Source organism: Benincasa hispida, chromosome 6 (genome assembly GCF_009727055.1).
Source record: "Benincasa hispida cultivar B227 chromosome 6, ASM972705v1, whole genome shotgun sequence".
In the NCBI taxonomy this organism is placed as follows: domain Eukaryota; kingdom Viridiplantae; phylum Streptophyta; class Magnoliopsida; order Cucurbitales; family Cucurbitaceae; genus Benincasa; species Benincasa hispida.
The window spans coordinates 5,936,318-5,960,745 of record NC_052354.1 but is presented as its reverse complement, the minus strand read 5'-3'; the positions used below and the strand labels follow the sequence as shown (position 1 = coordinate 5,960,745).

The window sequence follows — 24,428 nt, the reverse complement described above, 5'->3', positions numbered from 1 at the left end:
AACAGAGCAAAGAGTGCAGTTGTTCGATATTTAGTGAAGCGACTGACAGTTAATGAATATCGATTAATCTAATTAAAATTTTATATCATTGGAGCTTCTAATATGTAGGTCCATAAGGTCCCCTTGTTAGCTCACTAAGGATAAAAACAAGGAATAGTTGTCTTTGAAATAATATGAGTTATTCAAATTATTTAAGGGAATTTAAGTTATTAATTATATTAATATGATTAATATAAAGTATAATATATATTGATACATTATAATATGTAGTTAATTATAAATATTATTTATAGTTAAAACTATATGATATGTGAGATAATTATTTGAATAAGATTCAAATATTATTTATATAAATAAGAGATATATAAATACTATAGGTTAAAATTTAATGTGAATGTGATCTATATTAAAACTATAAGCTATAAGAGAGAGTTGCATTTTAATATATCACAATGCATATAATATGGTTTATTGAATAGTTAGTATATTATATAAGTATTATATATTAATATTAATTATAATATAATATTATTAAAGTTAAAGTTAGCTTCCCATAGGGGAGTTATTCTTGCAGAATGTGAGAGGGAGTCAACTCCCTCTCCCCCACTCTTCTCTTTTATCTATGTTTTGGGAAAATACTGAAGAAAGAAGTGGTAACACACTGAGAAACAAAAATTCTCTCTTCTTCCCAAAAGAATTCTCTCTTATAAATTCCCTCTGCTAAAAAGATTTTTGGAGTCTACACATCCAATTTCTTGTTCCCATAGAATAATAAGACGATTGGGTGGTCGTGTTCTCAAGTTTTGGTTGTTGCTTATTTTGTTCGAGTGTAGACGAATTGAGGCTCGTGAATGATGCGAAACGTGCAAGTATATGTGGTCAAGTTATAGTATCTAAATTGGTGTGAAAGGTCAAGTATCGTCCTTAAGTTCATCAAACAATTGCTACTTATTTATTTAGGATCGAATCAATTTTAACTAAGGAATTGGAAAAGTAAATTTGAGTGACTTTTTATTCAATTGTGAGAAAACTAAATAACGAGAAAAACCAGATGTAAATATCAGAATAAAAGAACGTTTTAGGGTGTTGATTTCGTTACAAACTTCACTAGATGATATTTAGTTTGGAAATGGAATTATGCAAAATAATTTACCTAAGTCTAGAAACCTAAGTCCAAATTATTATCTTTCGAGAGCAATTTTTTTCTCATACAATTCTAAAAGATAACTAATATCGTGATATCAAATTAAGACCAATTGCATTAAACATTGTCATCAACAACTTTTATTATCTTCCTAACTATGCACATGATCAGTTAATAGCAATTCAATATTATAAGTCCGATTAAACATGTAATCTATCGAATATATAGAATGCGTATAAATCCTAAATACATATTATAATTACTAATTACAGTGTAGCACAATACATCTTATGCTCGTATTGCCTCCTTTCCCAAATCCCCAAAAAAAAAAAATGCGCTTAAGAATATGTTCATGAATATTTTCATTTACAACGTAATTCTTCCTTTCTATCTTTTAGTATCAACAAATTAGATTATAATCACCAAATCCTCCCTATATACTTTTATTTATTTATTTTGAATTAGTATCAAATCTTTATTTTGAAATATCACTTTATTTCAATTTCTACTTATCTTTTCTTTTTTTTCTTTTTTATAATTAGTATAGAAATCTTTTAACAATGTAATTAGTATCGAAATATGAAATCATGTTTTAATTCTGAATTATAAATACATTGTAATTATGTTCACGTTTGTTCACAATATTCTTATTTAATGGTCATCATATCTATTTGTAGTTTGTTGTAATTATAGTATATGTATTACATGATTTCATATTTAATTCATATGACTATCTATGAAGCACATATTCTTCAAAAGGAACTAAGAAAGAGGTAGAGAATCGGTATCAGTTACGTATTTGATACGTTTTTAAAAATTTTCGAATATATATATCCCAATCCAGATACGTAAAAGGGTACAGCAAGACCAAGAATTGACATCTTGGGCTAAATTTTAAGCCCAACAGCCCAATAGCTCACTGGTTCACCTAATTTCATCATTTTCATTATTATTATAATTTCAATTACATTCAGCCTCAGCGGAAAAGAAAAATAACTATAAAAATAATAAAACTACTAAAACTGAAATTGATCAGAAAATTAAAACAAAAAAAAAACCCTAAAAATTAAAATTATTCCCTCACGACTCACATTCTGATCTTTATCTTCGTATCTTCCTCTTTAATGACTTGTGGCGACACAAACCCTAAAACCATTTCTTTTTCAACGAGTCTCCCTCTTCTCTGCAACAAGTCTTCCTCTTCTCTTCAACGAGTCTTCCACTTCTCTTCATTTTCATTCTTCAATGAGTTTCAGTCGAGTCTTCCTCTTCTCTTTGTCTTCCAAACATGTCTCAACTCGTTGTCGACCGCGCCTCAACTCAAAGCTCTTCCTTTCCACCAATCAGTTTTAATCTCCAAGCTCTCTTCCTTTTTTTCACTCTCTTTTGAAATTTCCTTGGTTTTAAGTTTTTAACCGTAATGGTGGATCACATTTAGTTTTTTTTTAATGTTAAATATAAATATATATATATATATATTTAACATAAAATTATTTTAAATAACAAAACTACTAAAAATATTTACAAATAATAGTAAAATATCATAGTTTACCGACGCGATAGACTACTATATGTGTCTATCATATGATAGACACATATAGTCCTACGCTATGATATTTTTTCTTATATTTTGTTATTATTTATAAAATTTTAGTCCATTTTTCTATATTTGAAAACAGTAGTAATATAATATAAAAAATATTTAAAAATGATGTATCCTTAAATCTATCTTTATCTTAGAATCTTCGTATCTAATTATATCTATATTGCATATCCGTATTTATGTATGTACGAGACCATATATAACCACCGAAAAAGATATCTCTCTCAAGCATGATATCTAAAATCATTTAGAAAATATATAAAATCATTTTTCTGATTAAGTTTTTATTTTATTTTTCAATACTTTTCTTATTTCCAGCTTTTTATTTGTTTTGTGTTATCAATTTTTACGGCTTTTAAGATTTCACAGGCCCACTTTTTTTTTAATCTTTCTTTGTGTAAAATCATTTCTCAGCAGTATTATTCTGACATTTTTATATATAAAAAAAAATGAAAGATATAAACTTAAAAAATAAATAAATAAAAAATAACACTTACAAGCCAAAGTCATTCCCAATGATTTGTAACTGAAAATAGTGAAGTTTGAATCAATCAAAAAACTTGTCCCTAAATTTAGCAACTAAACACACATAAAATTCTCCCACTTGTGGTTCTAAAAAAATTTATACAATCTTAAACCCCTATATAAGAACAACATAATCACATTTTCATCAACAACTCTCATCCAAACTCATTATTTACTTCTTTTTTCTAATCAATCCATTTTTTTAATAGTGAAGTGAGATAAAGATATGGCGGATAGTTCTCAAAAGATGAGCTATCATGTTGGAGAAGCCAAAGGCCAAGCTGAAGAAAAGGCGACCAATTTAATGGAGAAGGCAAGCAATGCAGCTCAATCGACAAAAGAAACAATACAAGAGGCAGGTCAACAGATGATGGCAAAGGCTCAAGGAGCAGCGGAGGCTATCAAAGATGCTACTGGCTTGAACAAGTGAATTACCATTTCATTTCAAGAATAATATAATGCACAAGTTTTTCTCCTTTTTATGATTCTTTTTTGTTAGTGAGTTGTTTCTTTAATTTCTCCCTTTTTGGCTATAAGAGAGAACCGTGAGATTCATGATTTGTCTATGGTGTTTTGATCTAGAAAATATTGTTGGAGAGATAACTCTATATTTGATGTAATAGTTCTTTCTCATTATATTTAATTATATATATTCATAAGATTTTCTTACACTAATGTTGGATGCTTTATGTGTTAGGTTTAAAACTTTTAAGGTTGATAGGTTAATTACTTTTTGTAATTATAAGGATGAAATATGTACCATCAACCTCAAGATCAAAGGTTGGATCTTCTTATTCAACGCATACATATTATAAATAAATATATATATATATATATTCAATTAATACTATTTTATCAACAAATGATCAAATACAGAACGTCTAGGTAAATATGCATATTTGCAACTTAATTTTAAAACGATAGGAAAGAAATAAAATTAAATTACTTCAATTTCACTGAATTAGGAGTGAAGTTTAAAATAGAAAAGAAACTATATACAATTAAATCAAATCTTCAACCACCGAAGTGCTAATTTTCTTAACATAATTCAGGTTCTTTCCCTTAATTCGGGCTTGCATTGCAACCCTGCCCCCCCTATGTTGTGCTTACTTCATTACCGTATTTTTCCCTTCCCAACCTTAAATTCTTCTACTTCTTCATTTATTTTCATTTTTGGACTTCATCTTGGCATATATGTGGCTAAGGTAAGTGATTTTCTGGCTTAGGGATAAGATTAAACTTATGTATCTTGGTTGAGAGACTTGTTAATCTCAATTAGGGTTTGAATTTGTGGTTTGCTTATAACTAAGTTCTAAATTGCCTTGGGCAATTTCTTTTGTAGCATTCAAAGTCATCTATCAAGAATCTAATTAAGTTATCCAAACTGCTATTGACTTAGTTTATTTTCCTAAACTTGTGTGTTTGATTGATTAGGCCGCTATCGAAATCGGTTAATTGAACACCTAGACTAATTAGCTAATTAATTAGTGCATTAAGATGATAGTTATAGTCTTCCATGTAAAAGAACCAAAAATAAAATCTTGCATGCAATTAATCCTTAGAGTTCCTTTAATTGAATTTAATTCCCTTTTATTTTACGCTTTTATATTCAAGCTATTTAAATTCCTTTGTAATCAATACTCTCAAACTCTTATGACCTACAAATTTATCGATTAACTAAAATTTTAAGATTCTTGTGGAGACAATTCGATCTTGTCACTTATATTATGTTATAGTATAGGTACATAGATTTATTTGATCAGTGAGAGTTTGTGGACAATGACACTATCAAAAAGCATAAATCGCAACCTTACAACTAAAATAATGGTTAAAATGTGTTTTTTAGGTTTAGTGTTAATTTCAAGCAGCAAAGTCAAAAGAATAGGTCACATGTTTTTTTTTCCTTTTAACAAAAATTACTTTTTTTATTTTTATTTTTTTTTTAAAAAAAAAAAGCCACTGGGGATATTTGGCTTGTAGGTAATCAAATTTGAGCAAGAGTTCGCCTACAAATTTGAGCAAGAATGAACGCCTACAAAGAATAGATTACAAATTTGAGGGAGTTGAGGAAACCTCGTGATGGTTGATTCGGAATTGGTTTTTTAGTCATATATTGTTTAATGATGTCATTCCAAATGATCCAACACACTATTGCAATAATGTTGTCTCTCGTAGATCTCTACCAGAATCTAGCAAAGCTTTTTGTAATTTCATCACACAACTTCGAAATTCGAAAGAGACTCATTGCATACTTGAATGCCTGTCTTGAGACGAGACCCAGGAGGCTGCGATAGTTCCAATAGCGAAGGAATTAGAAATATTGGCGGTCGTGCGTTTCTTATCTCAGTCCCTCTAGTCGGGTGGGCGTCGGCCGGTCTTTTGACCAGATCCCCCTAACTAGCTCGAGAGAGTAGCTGGTTTTTCGCGAAATCTATTTCAGTAGAGTGTATGATGTCGATGGCAAGGTCCTAGGTCTCCGAGTCAGCCCGCGCTTTTTCGTCGAGCTGCTTCGCCCCTCTCCCTATCGGTGACCCAGATTTGGATGCTCAAGTAGAATTTGGGGCGGCGAAGATTGACTTACCTATTCAAAATGAATTGGGATTCTCATTAGGTTTCATCGTAAACCTAATTGGTTACTTCCAATCGAGAGGTTGACTCAGCAACTAAACTTGAGGAATCAACGAACCCTGTCTTAGTTGTTGAGAGGGTTACCCAAAAGCAGTATATAAGGTATACCCAGTCAAACTTACAAGTAAACCAGATATATCCTCTTTCGAGAAGCAAGCTCCCTCCAGTTGTCCAGTCCCTTTAATATGTCTTAATTACTAGAACCTCCTCATGGAATATAAGGTTTGTTTTAATGAGGCTGATCTTAAGCCGCCATCCAAGCACTCATACCTCCTCTTTCCTTTGACCAATGGGTTCCACCCACCCCTATTGCAAGGATTCGGCACCTCTACTTGATGCTTAATGCCCTCACATCGATGTTCTGATGGACAACCCCGCTGGACGGATCAACTAGATGTTCTATGCTTTCAGATCAAATCATCCATTGGTAGCCCAACAACGCGGACGAAGTTCCGATACCACTAGCCGTCCCATCTTGATATCCCCTAGGAGCACTAAAAAAAGCATACGAGACACACTGTTCGATTTTTCCATTGGTGGAGTGTTGATGCAAGAAGGCCATCCTGAGAGCCGCAAGCTGAATGATACCGAGCGCCTCTATACAGTTCAAGAGAAGGAGACGATCCTCGACATATAATGACAATAGCGAAGCTTAGCGAGCTTTCTGCCGGCCGACGAGTCTACGTCTTTTCTCACGTAGGTCTGGATTTGACCCCCTTCGTCCCGCTAGTCTTGAGTGTGGGGGCGGGGCAGGGGCTTCCTCTGCCATCACCATCCGACGTTTCCAATTTCCCATAGAATCTTCGGGGCTTTTCTAGCGATCTCCGTCTTATATCGTTGGCCTCCCAAAATGGACGAAGCAGATTCTATCTCTCTCGTTTCATCGGGAGACTTTGGATAACGCTGGCATTTATGCAAGAATCGATTCATTAACATCTCGCTAAAGCCCTCTCCTAAGCTTACTGAACGTGACATGATCGAAGTTCGATCCACCACTTTGAGGAAAGAGATGAGTCTCCGTAGTTTTTGGTATTGAAGCCTTCCATTTCGGCTAACGGCTGAGTAGCAAGAGCAACTTTGAATTTCTTCTCATTGCTTAAGGTGGCAAAGATCGAAGCATCTTTCATAATCCCTAGAGAGATGGTTCACTAATAGATCAAGGGATAAGTAATTCGACTCATTCACATCCAGATCATGAATGTTTGGAATCCATATTATGCTGTCTCAGGTTCTCGTTGCGGGAGATCTTGGAACATGCCCGTCATGTGAATGCGCAACACTTTTAATGAGTATTTCGTTGCCGAATAGGTCACATGCTTTAAGTACAACAAAAGATGTATAACATGAGCATATTGATAGCAAATATAAGATAAAATTTCTATCTTCATTAATGAGGAAGGATTGTACACCTATTCTTTTGCCAAAACTTGGAAGAAAACAATCCTATTTTTTATTCATCAAAACCTAACAAAGTCCTTCAATATTAGTAATTCTCGGTTGCCAAAAAAAAGTGTTAATTAACGATATGTTTGGAAGTGATTCTTGACAAAATTGAAATCATATTTGCCAGATTTAAAATTATCTCGAAATATTTTTTTAAATAATTCAAAAATCAATTTTGATTGGATGAAAATTTCATTATTTAAGAGTGTGTAAAATCAAATATGAAACTAATTTTGAGTGAATAAAGATGTATGACAAAAGTGATGTTAACTAATTTAAGATTAAATCATTCTCAAACATGATACTAAGAATAATTGATATGAATGGACGTCAGATTATTATTTATATTTTAATAAATAATTGTGATGTAATTCCTTTTTTAAAACAATAATAATTTTTATATAATTTTGTTATTTTATCCAATTTTATCATTTTTAGGATGACTTTCCCGTTATGAATAGTATACAATATTGACATGAAAAATGCTCTTAAAAAAGGAACCAACTTTTGTGGTGAATTTTTTAACATTCCTCAACCATTAAACCTGGTCAATTGGCACCAATGTAGAACATAATTCCAAACATCATATGACAAGTGTGAGGTCCAAACAAACCACCAACTACCACGTAATATTTCATGTGTCGAGTAGCGATTCAATTATAACTACTATTTAAATCATAATAAGTTTGAGCTTCTAAATCAACAAACTTTAAAATTGAAATCACCGATTCATCTTCCTCAAATTATAAGTATTTTTTCTCTTTTTGAAATTCTTCACCAAACAATATGGATAACTCTCAAAAGATGAGCTACCATGCAGGAGAAGCCAAGGGTCAAGCCCAGGTTTACATCTATGAATTTAGTAACATCAGTACAATCTAATAATTTCATTCAATAAGTTTGTCTTGTGTCATTGTTTCTTAATTCACATCTGATTTGTTGTGTTTTGTTAATTTGTGACCTTCTTTATATATGTAGGAGAAGGTGAGTAGCATGATGGACAAGGCAAGCGATGTAGCTCAATCAGCTAAGGAAACAGTGCAGGAAGCAGGACAACAAGTGAAGGCCAAAGTACAAGGAGCAACTGATGCCGTCAAGGATGCAATTAATAAATAAAGCTATCTTGATTTGCTTACTTGGGGTTTTTTCAAATGTCTTTCTTCAATTTTGTTTTTGCTTTAGATTTTTTTTCATCTCTAAAAAATAAAGCTAGTATTGTGTAAGAGCCTTGAAAAGAAAAGCTCTCATATGACTCATGAGCCTCTTCTTCCATAAAAGATTATCTCTTTTGTTTTCATTTTAGAGTTTACATTGGAAATATTCGACATTGCTTTAATTCAATCATAATATAATTTTTTAAATATTTATCTTATATAAATTATAGAGAATTTTTAAAAATAAAAAAATAGGAGAAACTATTTACCAAAATAGTAAAATTTTAATTTATTTCTTTTATAGAGGCAGATAGAAATCTATCTAATATTAATTCAGAAATAATTAATATAATAAATTAATAATAATAATAATAATAATAAACCACCAATTTAATATTAATTTTTTATAACAGTCTTCTCTCATTTAACTTGTTTGTCCTAGTTAGTTGCATCTTCTTCTTTGTTTTTTAAGCTCCGTTTGATATATCATTTGAGTCCGGTTTATACCAATTCCATTTTTGTTTCCTCTTTTGTTTTCTCAATTCTTTTTATCCTAATTATCACTTGTTTTCTAAGAAACATTCAAAATTTTAGTCAAATAATAATAAGAATAATAACTAATTAAATAAAAAAAATCAAATAGTTGCTAAACAAGATCTTTTTTTATATTTGAAAATTGGGTTTGTTTTCTCTCAAATTTATTACATGGTCTTCATATTATAACCATTCTTTAAGGAAGCATTTGAATTATTAGTAAAATTTTGAAAATAAAAATTAACTCTTTAAAGGCTTCTTTTCTTAGTTTTCAACTTGACATGGATTTTTAAAACACATTACACATGGTTAGAAAATTAGATTAAAAAATAATAAAATTTATAAGTAGAATTAGTATTTATGAATTTAATTTTCAAAAACTAAAAACATAAAACAAGGGTTATGAACCGAGCTTAAATTATTCTCTCTTTTTTTCATTGAAAATAAGTAAAATTACAAAGTTGGGCCACCTATAGATCACGGAAAGAAAACAACAAAAATATATTTTTTTAATTTTAGAAAATAGAAAAATAAGAAAAATTATTTATACAAAATAGTAAACTAACGTCTAGCATCCACCACATTCATGCCCAACCATCAATCCATCCATTAAAAGTTTGAATCCAGCGCTAGAGTTTGCCAGATTTTTGTTGTTATTAGGGATAAGATTTTGGGCATTTTGGGTTAATTTTGTTTGGTTCTTAAACACCCATTAAATTTTGATGTTAAAATTGATTTACCATAAAGTTGGATGCTAAATTTGAGTTTTGTTGCTTTTAGATAATTGTGATAGTTGGACGTTGATAGACGTTGAAAGAAGTCTATCAACAAGCGTATCAGTCATAGAAACTGATACAAATCTACTACTTTTTTTATTATTATTATATCCATAAATAATTTAACATTTTTTTTATATGCGAAAATTTCTTTTTTTTTTTTTTTTTTAAGCATAACTTAAGAGAACCATCGGTAATTGGCAGAATATAAAAGTTTCGAACATGAAGACGACAACTTGAAATAAGCCAGTCAGGAAAATCATCAAGCCAAACAAACGAGGAAGCTGCCAGCCCCCGATGGGTCACGTATTTTTATTTTTGTTTAGTCTTTTTTTTTTATTATTATCTACTTTAATTTAAGTTATCCCATTTTAATCGACACAATGAACTTTAATAGTGAACTTTAAATTTTAAATTAATGTTAATAAAATTAATTTTATTTAACATTTGTACTGATATTTATTTAAAATTACTATATATTTGTATCAGCTGACTGCATTTTAGTTTATTTATTTATTTATAATATTTTAATTTTTTATCCAAAAAAAAATACTAGTATACTTTTTTTTAATAATTATTAATACAATTTTGGCTTAACTATATTTATTTATTTATTATTCTTATCATCATTATTATTATAGAATAACTTTTAAAACTTAAAATTAATGCTATTTTAAAATATTAAAAAAAACACGATGCTATAAGGACTAAATATATACCAAATTAAACATAGTTCAACAAGACCAAAAGATATCAGTCTTCTCATCACACCACTTTTATCGAATTAAAAAGAAACTAAGTAGACAACTTATAAAACCACTTGAATTGGCTTAGTTGTTATTATTATTATTTTAGACTGTTTTCAAATAAAAAAAATTGAGTTAACTTATTTACAAATATAACAAAATATCACAATCTATTCGTGATATACCGTAGTAGACATCTATCAATATCAATGTCAGATATTTGTTGCGGTTTATCACTGAAAGACAGTAATATTTTGCATACTTGAAAATATTTTCAGTAGTTTAACGATTCAAAACATTTTTTTTTCTTTTTTTTCAAATGAGCTTCAGTTATTACTTAGTAATAGTGAAAATATTTTCATTAGTTTTACTATTTAATATATATATATATTCAGTAACCTTTAGTTATTACTCAGTAATAATGAAAATGTAAGAAGCATAATGACATGGTAACCACCTAGCTAAATTCCAATCGAGTACAATTTTATCATAATTAAGGAAAGAAGAAGGGAAACAATCAAAATCTAGGGACATATTAGATAATGTATATGGGAATTTCAAAACTCATTTATTCATGAGAGAATTAAAATCACCTTGTCTATCTCTAATTGAGAATGATAAATTTGATAAATTACAAATTTAGTGTTGAATTTTGAGTTTGTGTGGTCATTCAAAATTACATATTTAATCCATAAATTTTGAATGTTTAGATTTTTAAATTAGACATAAAATTTAAATTTACATATGGTAGACTAATTTTTTTTTTAAAAAAAAAAATTGGAATTTGTCAAAAAAAATTTAGACACAAACTTGAAAATTGTAAAGACATATTAAATACAAAGTTAAAAGTTTAGGAACTTAATTATTATATACATTTTTAAAAGTTCATTGATTAAAATAATTAAATACAAACCTCTCGGGAACGTTTGGATTGAGGGAATTAGAATGGGAATAAGAGTGGGAATGGACAATGGATACCCTTGTTTGGTACAAGTTTTGAAGCTTTAGGCATGGGAATATGTTTTTCCCATGCATCATTTATACCCATCCAAAAAGGTGAGTTTTCTTCATTCCTACTCTCTCCTCTTTTAATACATTTATTTATCCTTTTATTTTTATATATTATTAAAATCGATTAATTTAAATTATTTATTATATGAAAATTAAATTTATATTTTATAAAATTATATTAAATTTAAAATTATTGTGTATGAATTTAACTATTACTATTTAATAAATTAATTAATTTAAATATATATATTAAAGCAATTTAATATCTGTCTCTTATACACATCTAGATGTGTATAAGAGACAGTATATACCTATTCTTATTTTTCAATAAACTATCAAGAATCGAAGCAATAAAACTATTAATTAATTAATTATATTTATAGTTAGTTAATGATCATAATGATTAATATACTATGAATTATTTTTTATAACTATAATTAATTTATCATTGATTAATTAGAATTCATTGGTTGTTTCATTAATTAATACATCATAATTAAATAAATTCATCAAATCAATCTCATCAAATTATATAATCAAGTAGCTTTAATTGTAAATTTTTCATTTTACAAATTCTTGTAATTAATAATTTAATTAATATTATTATTTGATTGTTAAATAATTAATTTTCTCAAAACTTTGAATTAAATTTATTATTTATCAATAAATCTATTAAAATTTTATAGAGTTTTCATGATTAATTTTACAAATTAATTACAAAAAAAATTATTCTCATAAAATTCTGATAACATTTTCATGCACAGTCATCATTCATTCCCATCAATCTTATTCTCAGGCTTATTATTCCCAGACATCCTTAATTATCGGCCATAAATAAAACCTTAAACCAAACGGCCCAAAGTTCAAAAACTAAACATATAATGTAACCTAGCTAAATAGATTTCAAAGAAAAAAAGAACTCTAGAATGAAAATTCCATGTTTGACACTTGACGTGTAGACATTTCCATCTATATTTTCACATATTTTTACTAGAGTGGTAGTCGGTTCAATTTGGTCAGTTTTGAGGCCAACCTAAGAACCAAACCAAACTAATTGGTTTTACAGAGAAGAGATCCAAACCAATGTCTAATAAAGAACAAAACCATTGGATTGGTTTTCTTTGGATCGGCTTATTATCCGTTTAGTTCTCGATTTTTTGTATTTCATTTTTCTTTCAATTTTTTTATTATTACTTTGTTTTGAATTGGTCTTTTATGTTAATTTAAAATTAAAATTGGGTGTATTTCTTTTTTATAAATTGGAATTTGACATTTTTTTTTTTTTTTTACACTTTTCTAAATAAAAAACATACACGTTTCATAGTAATTGGTATTTTTTCTAAAGAACAAGTATACATGCATCATAATGCTAAAAGATAATTTATTTTTAATGGTATATAGATACCATTGGATTGGTTCGATTTTGATTGGTTTTTCTAATAAAAAACCGATCCGAACCAATACTTTTTGGTTTTCTCCAAATACAAACTAAGATGTCCAATTTTATACTAAAAAACTAAATCAAACCATTAGATTGATTTGGATTGGTTTGGTTTTTTGTTGTACTCCTAATATTTACATATATATATGCATCTATATACTGAAATACAATAATAATACTCTATCATCAGTATAATTATCTTCTTATTTTCATGTAGAAGGAATATAATCCTTTAAGCTTAATCAAAATAATGAGAGGAGGCAATTCTAGTGTCTTTTTCAGACCCATTTTTTTTCCTCAGCAATTTGTCATATTTTATTATTTTTGGAATAAAGGGAGGACATAATTCTTTTTTCAAAATCATGTAACTAAAAATTACAAGCACACACAGTCCTGAAAAATAGTGGAGTACTTGAATCAATCAAAACTCTTAAACCTAAATTTAAACACACAGATTTCTCCCATTTGTGTGACTCTAGTCCCATTAGGCCAACAAGAAATTACACATGTCAAGCATCGAATCAATCCGAGACTACTATATAATAACACATAAACACACAACTTTTCATTAGAAAAAGATTAGGATTCTAAATTAACCTTTTGTTTTTTAAAACAATTCATAGATCGACATTTTGAAAAGTAAAAAAAAAAAATGGCAAGCTGAAGAAAAAGCTAGCAACCTTATGTAGAAGGCAAGCAGTGTAATTCAATTGACGAAAGAAACGTTTAAGAGGCAGACCAACAGATGATGGTAGAGACTGAAGAAGCCACTAAAACTATCAAAGATGCTACTGGCTTCAACAAATGAACCATTATTATTTCAATATATATACCAAATAACGATGCACAAGTTTTTCCCTTTTTATGTTCTTTAGGCTCTCATTAATTGATTGGAAGCTAGGACTCTTTTTGTTAGTGGGTGTTTTTTTAAAAAAATAAATAATTAATTAATTTCCCACCATTTTGCCATGAATGGTGTTCTAATTTAATTTGTTCTAGGAAATATTATTGATAAGATAACTCTATGTGTGATGTAATAGTTCTCTCATTATATTTAATTATATTCATAAGATTTTCTTACTTGTGTGAAGGTAATGATTAGAGATGTCCAATTTTCTATGGAGACGGGGTCAGAACAGGGCGGGATTCTCCGAATTAGGCGGGATATGGGGGAGAGAGTGGAAAAAAATTTTCCGTGAGCTAAACAGAGACGGGGAATGCCCACCCCTGACCTCAACCCCGCCCTATTCCCGTCTCGGCGCCGATTAACTTTTTATATATTTATTTAGTTATAAATTATCTAATTTTATGTTATTATTATTATTATATAAATATTACATATAAATTTCAAATTTGATTATTTATTGGGAAACATAATGAATATGTTTAAATTGAATATTTATATTTAGATTATATATGTGAATAATTTGATTTATATTTATTTCTTTCTACTAAAAAAATTTTAATTAGCTTTTTTAGGCCAAAATTTGAGTAATTTATCTTCAAATTTAAATTGTTATATAAAACTAACCATAATAAACAATTTAGTGATAAAGTTAATTATTTAATTAAAATTTGTGCAATTTAAATTAATTAACTATTTACAAAAAAAAAGTAAGGAAAAAAATTCCCGGTGGGGAATCCGATCCCCGCGAATTCCCCGCAAGGAATCCCCGATTCCTGTGGGAAATTTCAGGGGATGGGGAATGAAATGGGAAGCTGAGATGGAGATAGAGAATGGCATCCCCAGCCCTGCCTCGTGGACATCTCTAGTGATGGTTTGAAAAATTTTGATGGATTTCTTTTTCTTTTTTATTGGTGCCTCTGTACATAAGAGTTAATGAAAAGAAATAATGTTTTTAACAATGAAAAAAAAACGTTGCTAAAGCTACAAAATCATTGCAAATCGTTGTAATGTCACATCAATTTGTTAATTACAGGATTATTAATTAATTTGTTACATATAACACACCGTCAGTAGGTTTTATTTTAACAGCCAAAATGAACCTCTAGTAAAATAAAACACGTACTATCGATCTCGAAATCAGAGATTCAATCTCCCAACACAACATATTATCAAAAAAAAAATATCACTCTTTTTTAGAAATAAATTTGTTGATTTTTTTAATTTGTTTTTTTAATACAATTGGATGAGACATTCGAACTACGTATTGGATGTGAGTTAAATTTATTTTCAACCCTTTGTTGTTACATGTGAACAATATCAAATCAATCTACAGGTTTAAGGTTTGATTCCCTCATCTCATACTTTAATTACAATATCTTTCTAAAAAAAGTTAAAGACTTAAATTTAAACCGAATAGGTCATAAGATGTTTTAAAAAAGTCAAATTGAATGTATGTTTGAATTGACTTTGTAAGTGCCTAAAAGAATGTTTTTAAACACTTGCTTTTGCGTTTTTAGATCTATGTCTAATAAATCTATATATTTCCAAAAATATTTAATTGATAAATTCTTATACCTTTAATTTTGTGTTTATAAATTACCGATCTATCAATTTTTCTCAAAGTAAGAACTTTGCCAATTTAATATTAAATAGATTATTGACCTATTCAATATTTTTCCAAAATCTCAAGGTAGACACATAAATGGTTTGGGTTTCCTATAAGACACCATTCAATTTTACGTAATAAATTAATTAATTTTATCGGTATGTTGAATATGTTGAAATCTATAATACACAAAATTGAAAGCAACTTATTATTAGACATCTCTTAAAACTTGAAGACCTATTAAGCATACAAAACGAAAAATTTAGATTTGATTTGATGACTATTTGGTACCTTGTTTTTTATTACTTGCAAATTCTATTTGTTTTCTAATCACAATTTATTAATAATGATTTTTATCTTTCCTAAGAAAACGTTGGAACAAGTTTCATAAACAAAAGTAAAATTTTAAAAATGATTCATTTTAGTTTTCACATTTTAACTTAGATTTTTTAATCTCTAAGTAGATAACAAAACAAAGAAATTATAGGTAGAAATTGGTAAGAAATCCTTTAGCATGGGATCTAAGAATCATATTGAACAAGAAGACCCAAAGAACTCGACCCCAAAGGACCCCAAAACCAATTTTATCTCCACCTCTAAGATAGTCTATATGATAGATTACTAAAATGATCTAATAATCCAAAGATCGGACAAAGCTTTGAAATTTCCATCAACCCTTGATCTTCAAACCACTCCATAAACAAAATAAATCGATCCTCCTTTGAATACATCAAATATTAATGCATTCTATTACGACAACATACAAGAAACAAAGCTTAAAAAGCTTTTAAGGTTGTCAAATCTTCTTTATCAAATATAAGAAATACAACAGTATTTATAAAAAATGAAATATACTATGAAATGATACAACGTTTCACCTATATTGTCTAAATTCATCTAATGCCCCTTCAACTACTCTTATAAATATAAATGAATGAAAATAAATTAGTACAATTCTTTAATGATTGGATGAACCTAAATTTTATAATTTATTATATTTATTGGATAGAAAAGTTAACTTGAAAGGTTGCAACTCTTTACCATTAGAAACTTAATTTGGAAGTAAACATTTAATGCTTCAAAATATTTTTAGCTCTAGTTCTTGTTAATCTCAATTATTTCCTTACCAGCAATAGTGTCATAAATGTATTTTTTTTAAAATCCAATGGTTAACCAAATTTTAAGAGCTAAGCTTGAAATTTACAAAAAAAAATAATAAATAATAAATAAATAAATAAATAAAGATTGGTTTCAAATAATTTTAAATTTAGACTATATAATCTCGCTAAATAATTTTTTGAAAAATGATTTGATTATAGAATAATCTGGGAGAGGAACAAATGATCTCAAAATTGAACTCTTCGTTTGTGTTGCAAAAATAATAAATAAATAAGTAAACTCATTTTTATTTTATTTGAGTCCAAAGTGAAAGTACCTTATCTTGGAAAAAATACTTAGGTGCATTTCAAGCCCATTAAATTATACAATTAATAACGTTTTTCATTTTGAAAACTTTTGTTTACTTTTGTAAAAAAGAGTAATTTTAAGTCTTTATTGCTATATTTAATAAGGAGGCATAAAGATAAATGCAGTTTAAGTTGCACTTAAGTATTTAAGTATTTTTAAAATATTTGAAGAATGTAAAATGACAAGAATATCCTCAATAACATCGTCTATATCCTAAATGTCATCCCAATTATATCCAAAATGGAAAATGGAAGAAGTCAAATTTCCCTAATTTGTCATTGAATCATTTGAACACTTCTTGCCTGCTCCTGGTCACATGGGGCTCTATATAACAGCTCCAATGAAAAGTCGACACTTGGCACGATGACTCAATAAGAGTATTACACGTGTGAAGCCAGTAATCTAGCCCAATGTTGCTATATAAATGAACACCAAGCTTAGGGTTCTAAATCAAAAAACTAGAGCCATATTAACTCAAGTCTTTTTCAAGTTCTCATTTATTTTGTTGTATTTTTGAATCTCTATTTATATTTGAAAAAAGATGGCAGACAATTCTCACAAGATAAGCTACCACACTGGAGAGGCCAAAGGCCAAGTTCAGGTTTTTTTTTCATCCATTAAATATATTTGAATTTTCTTTCTATAAGAAATAATTTGATACTACGTTTAAGATCATATTAATTAATACAATATTAAGTAACATTATTATATCATTTAGTAAATCACATCTTACTGCATTTCTAGCCATCCATGATAATCTAAGCAATACTATTCTATTATGGGGCTTTACATGCTAAAGTTGGTACCTTATTCTTTATTAATCATTGTGAGTTTATATTCTTAAGGTAGAAAATTAAGGGTTAATTGGTAACATGTAGGTTTATGATCTTAATGTAGGAGAAGGTGAGCAACATGATGGATAAGGCAAGTGATGTCGCTCAATCAACCAAAGAGTCGGTACAAGAGGCAGGACAACAAATGATGGCTAAGGCACAAGGAGTAGCAGATGCTGTTAAGGATACTGTGAACAAGTGATATCATTTGTAATCCATATTTACATTAATTTTATTTGATGCTCTTTGTTAGAACTTTTTTTTCTCTATATAATATATTTTTTCAACCCTCTCTCTTTATGAGAGTGAGAGAATAATTATAAGGAATTTTCTTTTTGGTTCTTTGGTTTTTTTTTTTCTTTTGGCTCTCATTTTTAGAAAGGCTTTCACAATGGCCTCCATTGTGAAGAATGAGAGCTGATCTTTGTTGGATTTTTGGTGTTAAACTAATTATAAGAAAGTCTTTGGTATTGCAAATTATAATTTTGATTATTTTAAAGGCTTTATGGCCGACGATAACAAAAGAATGTCCTAAAAAAATAATTTGGAAAAGTGAATATGAAATGGAAAATAAGAATATTGTTCAATAGAACAAACACTTGATAATTAATTTTATTACAATNAAAATATATATATATATATATATATATAAACAAGTTAATATAATTTGACGACAAAAGTTATGTAAACTAAACCAAAGTGAGCTTTAACTCAATAATAATTGACATAATTAGGAGTGTATATGGGTTGATTGAGGTTGAATTCATGATATTTTTTTGATCAACTTAAAAATTTGAGTTGGTTGGGTTAACAACCCAAAAACCCAAATAAATTATTCACTCGCCCTACCCAACTCTTGAGTTGGATTGGGTTATCAAATTATATTTTTTTTCTTTTAAAATAAAAATTTGTAAATTTATTTAATTAATAACTAAAATCTCATAAAATTCAAATTTTAAATACTAAAAATCTATAACTATTTATTGCCAACTTTAAGAAAGACAAACATCGTAACAACTTCAAAAGAAAAATATAAAGAAATTCACAAATTAATCCAATAATTAATTTAAAGTAATCAAACTTTGAATAAAGACAAGTGTGTGATTTGAATTTTTTGGATTGTCGGGTCATTTGAATATTCATGTCTTCTTCTTTAAAGGTCAAAATGTTTGATCCTCGTTCTTGTAGTTGTTGTATTTGTAATCAAATAAAATTTATTTCAATTATATTATTTCAACACATGTGACATTGTTATTATTTGATACTAAATTTGACAATTTTTTTCATTGTAAAGATTTAAATTCATACACAAATTAAAGCATGAAACAACATTATTACATACTAAAAGTTTAATTACTAAATTATTACAAATTTAAAGATATATAAACTAAGTTGTTATTTTCATGGTTTAGAAACCAAACATTTTTTTTTAACCTAAATACTATTATATATCAAAATCCAGTATGTTTTTTTGAGAATACAACATTATTTGTAAGGAGAAAGTATAAACTTTTTGTCTATGAAAAAGATTAAATACTTAAGATTCCACTTGGTAATCATTTGGTTTTTTTTGCTTTTATTTTTTAAAATAAAACCTATTTCATTCACATTTTTTATAATGATTTACATATTTCTAAAATACAATGGTTGAATTCTTAGCCAAATTCCAAGAACAAAAAATATTTCTTGAAAACTATTTTTTTCCCTCAAATTTTGGCTTGGTTTTTTTAACCATTGATGAAAAGTAGATTACAACAAAAAATAAAATGGTTATCAAACATGGTCTAAGTGATTGAGTTATGTTTAGGTAGATTATCAATTTCATTAAAAGCAATGATGGCCAGTTACATGTTTTAGAACTATTTTAAAAATATGAAATATTGGTTCATAAAATTGGGAAAAAAACACAAGATAGCTAACACAAGCTTACCTCGACCATTAGAAAAAAAAGTTATAGGTCCAGTTACATCCTATGCATAGTATAAAATTTCGAAATTCCGACCTTTCTATAAGCTTGAAATTTCGGTAGAGGAAAATTTTCGAGATTCTTCCAATTTCTAGATTTTTTTTTTCTTTTGCAATTAACTATGCTAGATCAATGTAAGTTTTTTTTTCTTATAAGTTTTGTTATAATTTTTTTATTATTTTCAAGAAATAACATATTTATTTTAATCTCGTTCCAAAAATTTTCATTAAATTTTTACATCACTCCACCTCCAAATTAATTGATGTGAGTTTTTGTTTTTCTCTTACTATCCAAAGCTTTCATTTCCAATAACTCAAAATTGAGAAAAATAATAAATATTTATTTTTAGCTTCATTCAAATCTTTTCCATTGAATTTTCACATAATTTCACCTCAAACTTGAATTGAAGCAAGTTCTCTAATATTGGTTTCATTTTTTCTCAAGCTCTTTTTTTTTTTTTTTTTTTTTTATTAGGTTATGTTATGTTTAAGGTTATGGTTTTTGTATCCCTCTTATATTTAATGTTATGACTTATTTTTCTTATTCTGTTATGTACGTTTAATTTTATGATTTTTCTTTTTTGTATCTATTTCATTTTATAATGAAAAATTTACAATTATTTTGTATGCAAATATATTCCATGTCCTTTAATTGCGTAATTAATTACCAATATTTGATATTATTTTATAATTATTTTTCATTTCTTTTTTAAATTTATGCTCTTCCATCAACATTTACACAAATATTTTACAATATACATTTAAATGTTGTCTCACTTTATAAAAATGATTATTAAAAATGGTTAAATATAATCTAATTCAGTAATAATAAAAAATTCGTTATCTAATTATAACATTTTCTTCAATTTCCATAAAGTTTCATGATATTTCCATAAAATTGGGACCTTGACCTAATATTATAAACATTAATTATATGTGATGAAATATCATTTTCTTAAAAAAAAAATTTGTAATAATTCATTAAAAAAATAGTGTTTAATGTTGATTTATATATTAGTCGAAAATTTCTAGTTTGGGACATTTAATATTAATATGGTTGTTTTCAAATCTTATTAGAGAAATATTGTTGTTTTGAAACTTATTAGAGAAATGTTGTTGTTTTGGAAGTTCGAGGCTAGAAGTCGAGGGTTGAGGATTCGATTAATATAGAGGTCGAACGTTGAGAACTCGACAAACAAAGAAAAACTTGGAAATTAGGGTTGTCGAAGGTTGAAGTTTCGATGTACATAAGTCGAAACTTCAACCCTCAACAAGGATGATAAGTGGATGAAGGAAATCTCACTAATTTTGTGATAATAGGGTTGTCGAAGGTTGAAGTTTCGACATACATAAGTCAAGACTTCAACCCTCAACAAGGAAGATATGGGTGAAGGAAATCTTGCTAATTTTGTGATGAAGATCTCGCTCTAGAAGGGAATCTCACTAATTTTGTGATGAGAATCTCGCTCTAGAAGGGAATCTCGTTAGAAATGTGGCTGAATCTTGCTGGTAAGGTGAGTATCGCTAGGAAGACAGTTTGTTAAAGAAATGCTTAATCTCTCTCATAATTGTCTTCACTTTATTTACTTTCCATATAATATATATATAACCAATGAGAAAAAAGCTAATAATCATTAATGAAAAAATAACAACAATAACAGAATTTTGTTACAACTAATAACTATAATTGAGTAAGTTTAATGAAAGTGCATATATTAAAATTGACTATAATTGAATAAGTCTGAAAAAATATGGTCAACCTTGATTTTATTATCAAGTAAATTAAAAAAAGGTGTGAGGTCCTATCACCATGCTGTCCCTGCTCCGATTCACCTGCGCGATTCCCTGCATGCATTGACTGACTGCATGCATGCTCCCTCTGCACGCCACTGATCCGATTCCCCTACTTTGATTCCCTGCATGCATTGACGCATTCATGTCCCTCTGCCGTAGCCTTAATGCCTCTTTAACCACCCCAAACCCATGGTCGAGTGTTTAACACTTGACCTACATCCTTTTAAATCTCCATCCTCTTCATTTTTGCTCACTCACTCCCTCGATAGCTCACTGCCCTTGATTTTGCTCACTCTTCTCCCATTGATTTGCTCACTGCTCCTTCATAGTTCACTACCCCCTCACTGCCTTCGAAATCATCTTCCTCTCCTCCCATTTCCATTTCCATTTCTCTTCTTGTATTTCGTTTAATACAAATTATTCTCACACAACTATACTGGTTCGTTAATCTACTAAATTTTTTTTTTTTAAGAATAATTATAAATTTTATTTTTGTTCTTATATTATTATTTTTTTATAAATTCTATTTTTTTAAAATTTTTTGTAGTTGTTGTCAGATAACAAATAACAGAAAAAAGGGTGAACGTTGTCACTTTGAAGGAAAAAAGAGAATTACCGTCAAATCTGTGAGTTGAACTTATGATATTTGAAAAGTTTAGTTTATTCTTATAATATTTGATTTATTTAGTATTAACTTTGATGTTTATAGTGTTAAAATGTTTAGTTTATTGTTATATTTAAGAAGTTGATATTTATAGTTTAATACAAAATTATTGTGATACTTAACAAGTTTAGTATAGTGTTCAAAAGTTTAATATAGTTTTGAAAAATTTTAGTATATTATGTCATATAAAATTATTGTTGTTATTTTTATTGGTTGGATAAGTTGAATATTTTCTTAGTATTAACTTTGAAAATCATAGTTTAAATAGTTTGAAAAAGTTTAATTTAATTTAATTTAATTTTTTATTTTGGTATTAAATTTTGAAAAAATTAGTTTTTAAAAAAGGTTACTCATTTTAATTTGAAAAGTTTAAATTTGTTTGTTATTTGTTTAAAAATAGTTTAAAACAGTTTAAATTTTATTGTTATATTTAAAAATATTTAAAAAGTTTTAATTTATTGTTATGTTTAAAGTTGTGTTCAATAGAATTTAAAAAAGTTTATATTTAATTATAACTAAAATTAATTAATATTTTTAATATACTTCTTATAAAAGTATAAATACAGAAAAAGTTGAATGTTTATGTTTTTTTTTGTTTTTTTTTTAGTTAAAATGGCAGGCAAATGCTTGGAATTTTTGTTGTTATTAATGTGTATTATGATGGGAGTTGAGTATGACCAACACCAAGTGGGAGTTTTACCATAAATGTGGAACATTGGTTTGGGATGTTAATTTAAGTGTAGATATGGAGCAAATCAGATAGAAATAAAATATAGACATGCCAATTCAAAACACTCAGGATTCAATAAGGTTATGTCATTCCCTATTTCGAATGCACAAAGCTATGAAATTTGAATGTTCTCAATGGCAATGCCACTTGCCAAATCTAGTGGCATATTGTATGTAATGTAAATAAAGAATAGGGGTGGATCCTGATGAACGATATTTAACCAGTTTGAAGTCCGAACTCAATGTATCGATCCCTGATCTGGTAGTTGTTGCATCGCCAAATGATAATGAAAGAATGGCGGCTAACCAACTCTGTACCAGAAGACTTCAGAACAGAAACGAGATGACGAATTTGAAGAGTTGTGATTTCGATGGTGTGAACAAATATGCCTTCAAGATAATTCAATTGATGTTTGGATTATGAATGTACTGGATAACATTCGGGACATGACCAATTTGTAGCTCCTGTTTGACGTTGACAATACTCAATTGTATAAAGGGATGATTTGTCAAGACAAGGAAATGCTACAACACGCGGTCAAATATTTTGCAATAAAGTGTCACGCACCATATGAGGTTGTTGAATATACACCGATAATTTGGACAATTCGGTGTAAGAAGTGGGAAGAAGGTTGCAAGTGGAGACTTCGTGCAATAAAGAAAAAATCGCATGGCTTGTTCGAAATTACTAAGTATGATGAGCAACATACATGTTTTTATTCAAAACTAAGTCAAAGTCAGGTGCAATTGGATTCATCAATGATTGCACTGGAGTTCTGTGACGCCGTAAGAGAAAAACCATCTATCAGTATGGCAGAACTGCAGTCCGACATCAAATCAAAGTTTGGATATCATGCTTCTTACCATAGGGTATGGGAGGGAAAAAGAAAAGTGTTGGCTAAAGTGTTCGGTGATTGGGATGAGTCTTATAAATTGTTTCCCAGGTGGTTATATATGGTTAAGCAGACCAATCCGGAACACGTGTAGAGTGAGAGTTAAAGAAACGCTTATTGAAGGCCATGTTATCTTAACTTCTGTATTTTGGGCATTTGATAAGCTTTTAATAAATGTCGGCCGATAATTCAGATAAATGGTACACACTTGTACGACAAATATAGAGGAAAACTGTTGATTGCTACATCAGTTGACTCGAACGACCATTTTCTTCCACTTGCGTTTTTCGTTGCTGATGAAGAGTCTGCAGACTCATGGGGATGGTTCCTGAAACACCTGAGAGAAATTGTAACACACAAATAGGTGTGTTTAATTTCAGATCGACATGTTGGTATAATCGCAGCAGTGAACAATCCAGCAAATGGTTGGACGAGACCGAAATGTCACCATCGTTTCTGCTTATGACATATCGTCAGCAACTTCAATAAAAAATAATTCATTGAAAAATTATGTTTATTGTGCCGGGTATCAGTTTCAAATTCGAAAGTTCAACAAAGAAATTTA

At 28.5% G+C, this 24,428-nt stretch overlaps 3 protein-coding genes across 3 annotated transcripts; all 3 read left to right on the top strand.

Annotated features, from left to right (window-relative positions):
- Positions 1 to 3,498: 3,498 nt before the first annotated feature.
- LOC120080541 lies at positions 3,499 to 3,702 on the top strand. The gene has a single exon (XM_039035236.1). It carries the CDS (start codon positions 3,499 to 3,501, stop codon positions 3,700 to 3,702), a length of 204 nt encoding a protein of 67 aa, XP_038891164.1.
- A 4,362-nt stretch (positions 3,703 to 8,064) lies between these two features.
- Positions 8,065 to 8,459, top strand: LOC120080527 (stress-induced protein KIN2-like). The gene is made up of 2 exons (XM_039035211.1): positions 8,065 to 8,186; positions 8,322 to 8,459. The coding sequence occupies exons 1-2, from the start codon at positions 8,130 to 8,132 to the stop codon at positions 8,457 to 8,459; spliced, it is 195 nt and encodes a 64-aa protein (XP_038891139.1). The 5' UTR covers positions 8,065 to 8,129.
- Positions 8,460 to 17,526: 9,067 nt separating this feature from the next.
- Positions 17,527 to 18,020, top strand: LOC120080552 (stress-induced protein KIN2-like). Its single transcript, XM_039035249.1, has 2 exons — positions 17,527 to 17,586; positions 17,883 to 18,020. The coding sequence occupies exons 1-2, from the start codon at positions 17,527 to 17,529 to the stop codon at positions 18,018 to 18,020; spliced, it is 198 nt and encodes a 65-aa protein (XP_038891177.1).
- Positions 18,021 to 24,428: the final 6,408 nt, after the last annotated feature.

Coding starts and splice junctions, on each gene's coding strand:
- LOC120080527 (XM_039035211.1), top strand. CDS start 8,130: ATGGATAACTCTCAAAAGATGAGCTACCATGCAGGAGAAGCCAAGGGT. Junction 8,187..8,321: donor AAGCCAAGGGTCAAGCCCAG/GTTTACATCTAT, acceptor TTATATATGTAG/GAGAAGGTGAGTAGCATGAT.
- LOC120080552 (XM_039035249.1), top strand. CDS start 17,527: ATGGCAGACAATTCTCACAAGATAAGCTACCACACTGGAGAGGCCAAA. Junction 17,587..17,882: donor AGGCCAAAGGCCAAGTTCAG/GTTTTTTTTTCA, acceptor ATCTTAATGTAG/GAGAAGGTGAGCAACATGAT.
- LOC120080541 (XM_039035236.1), top strand. CDS start 3,499: ATGGCGGATAGTTCTCAAAAGATGAGCTATCATGTTGGAGAAGCCAAA.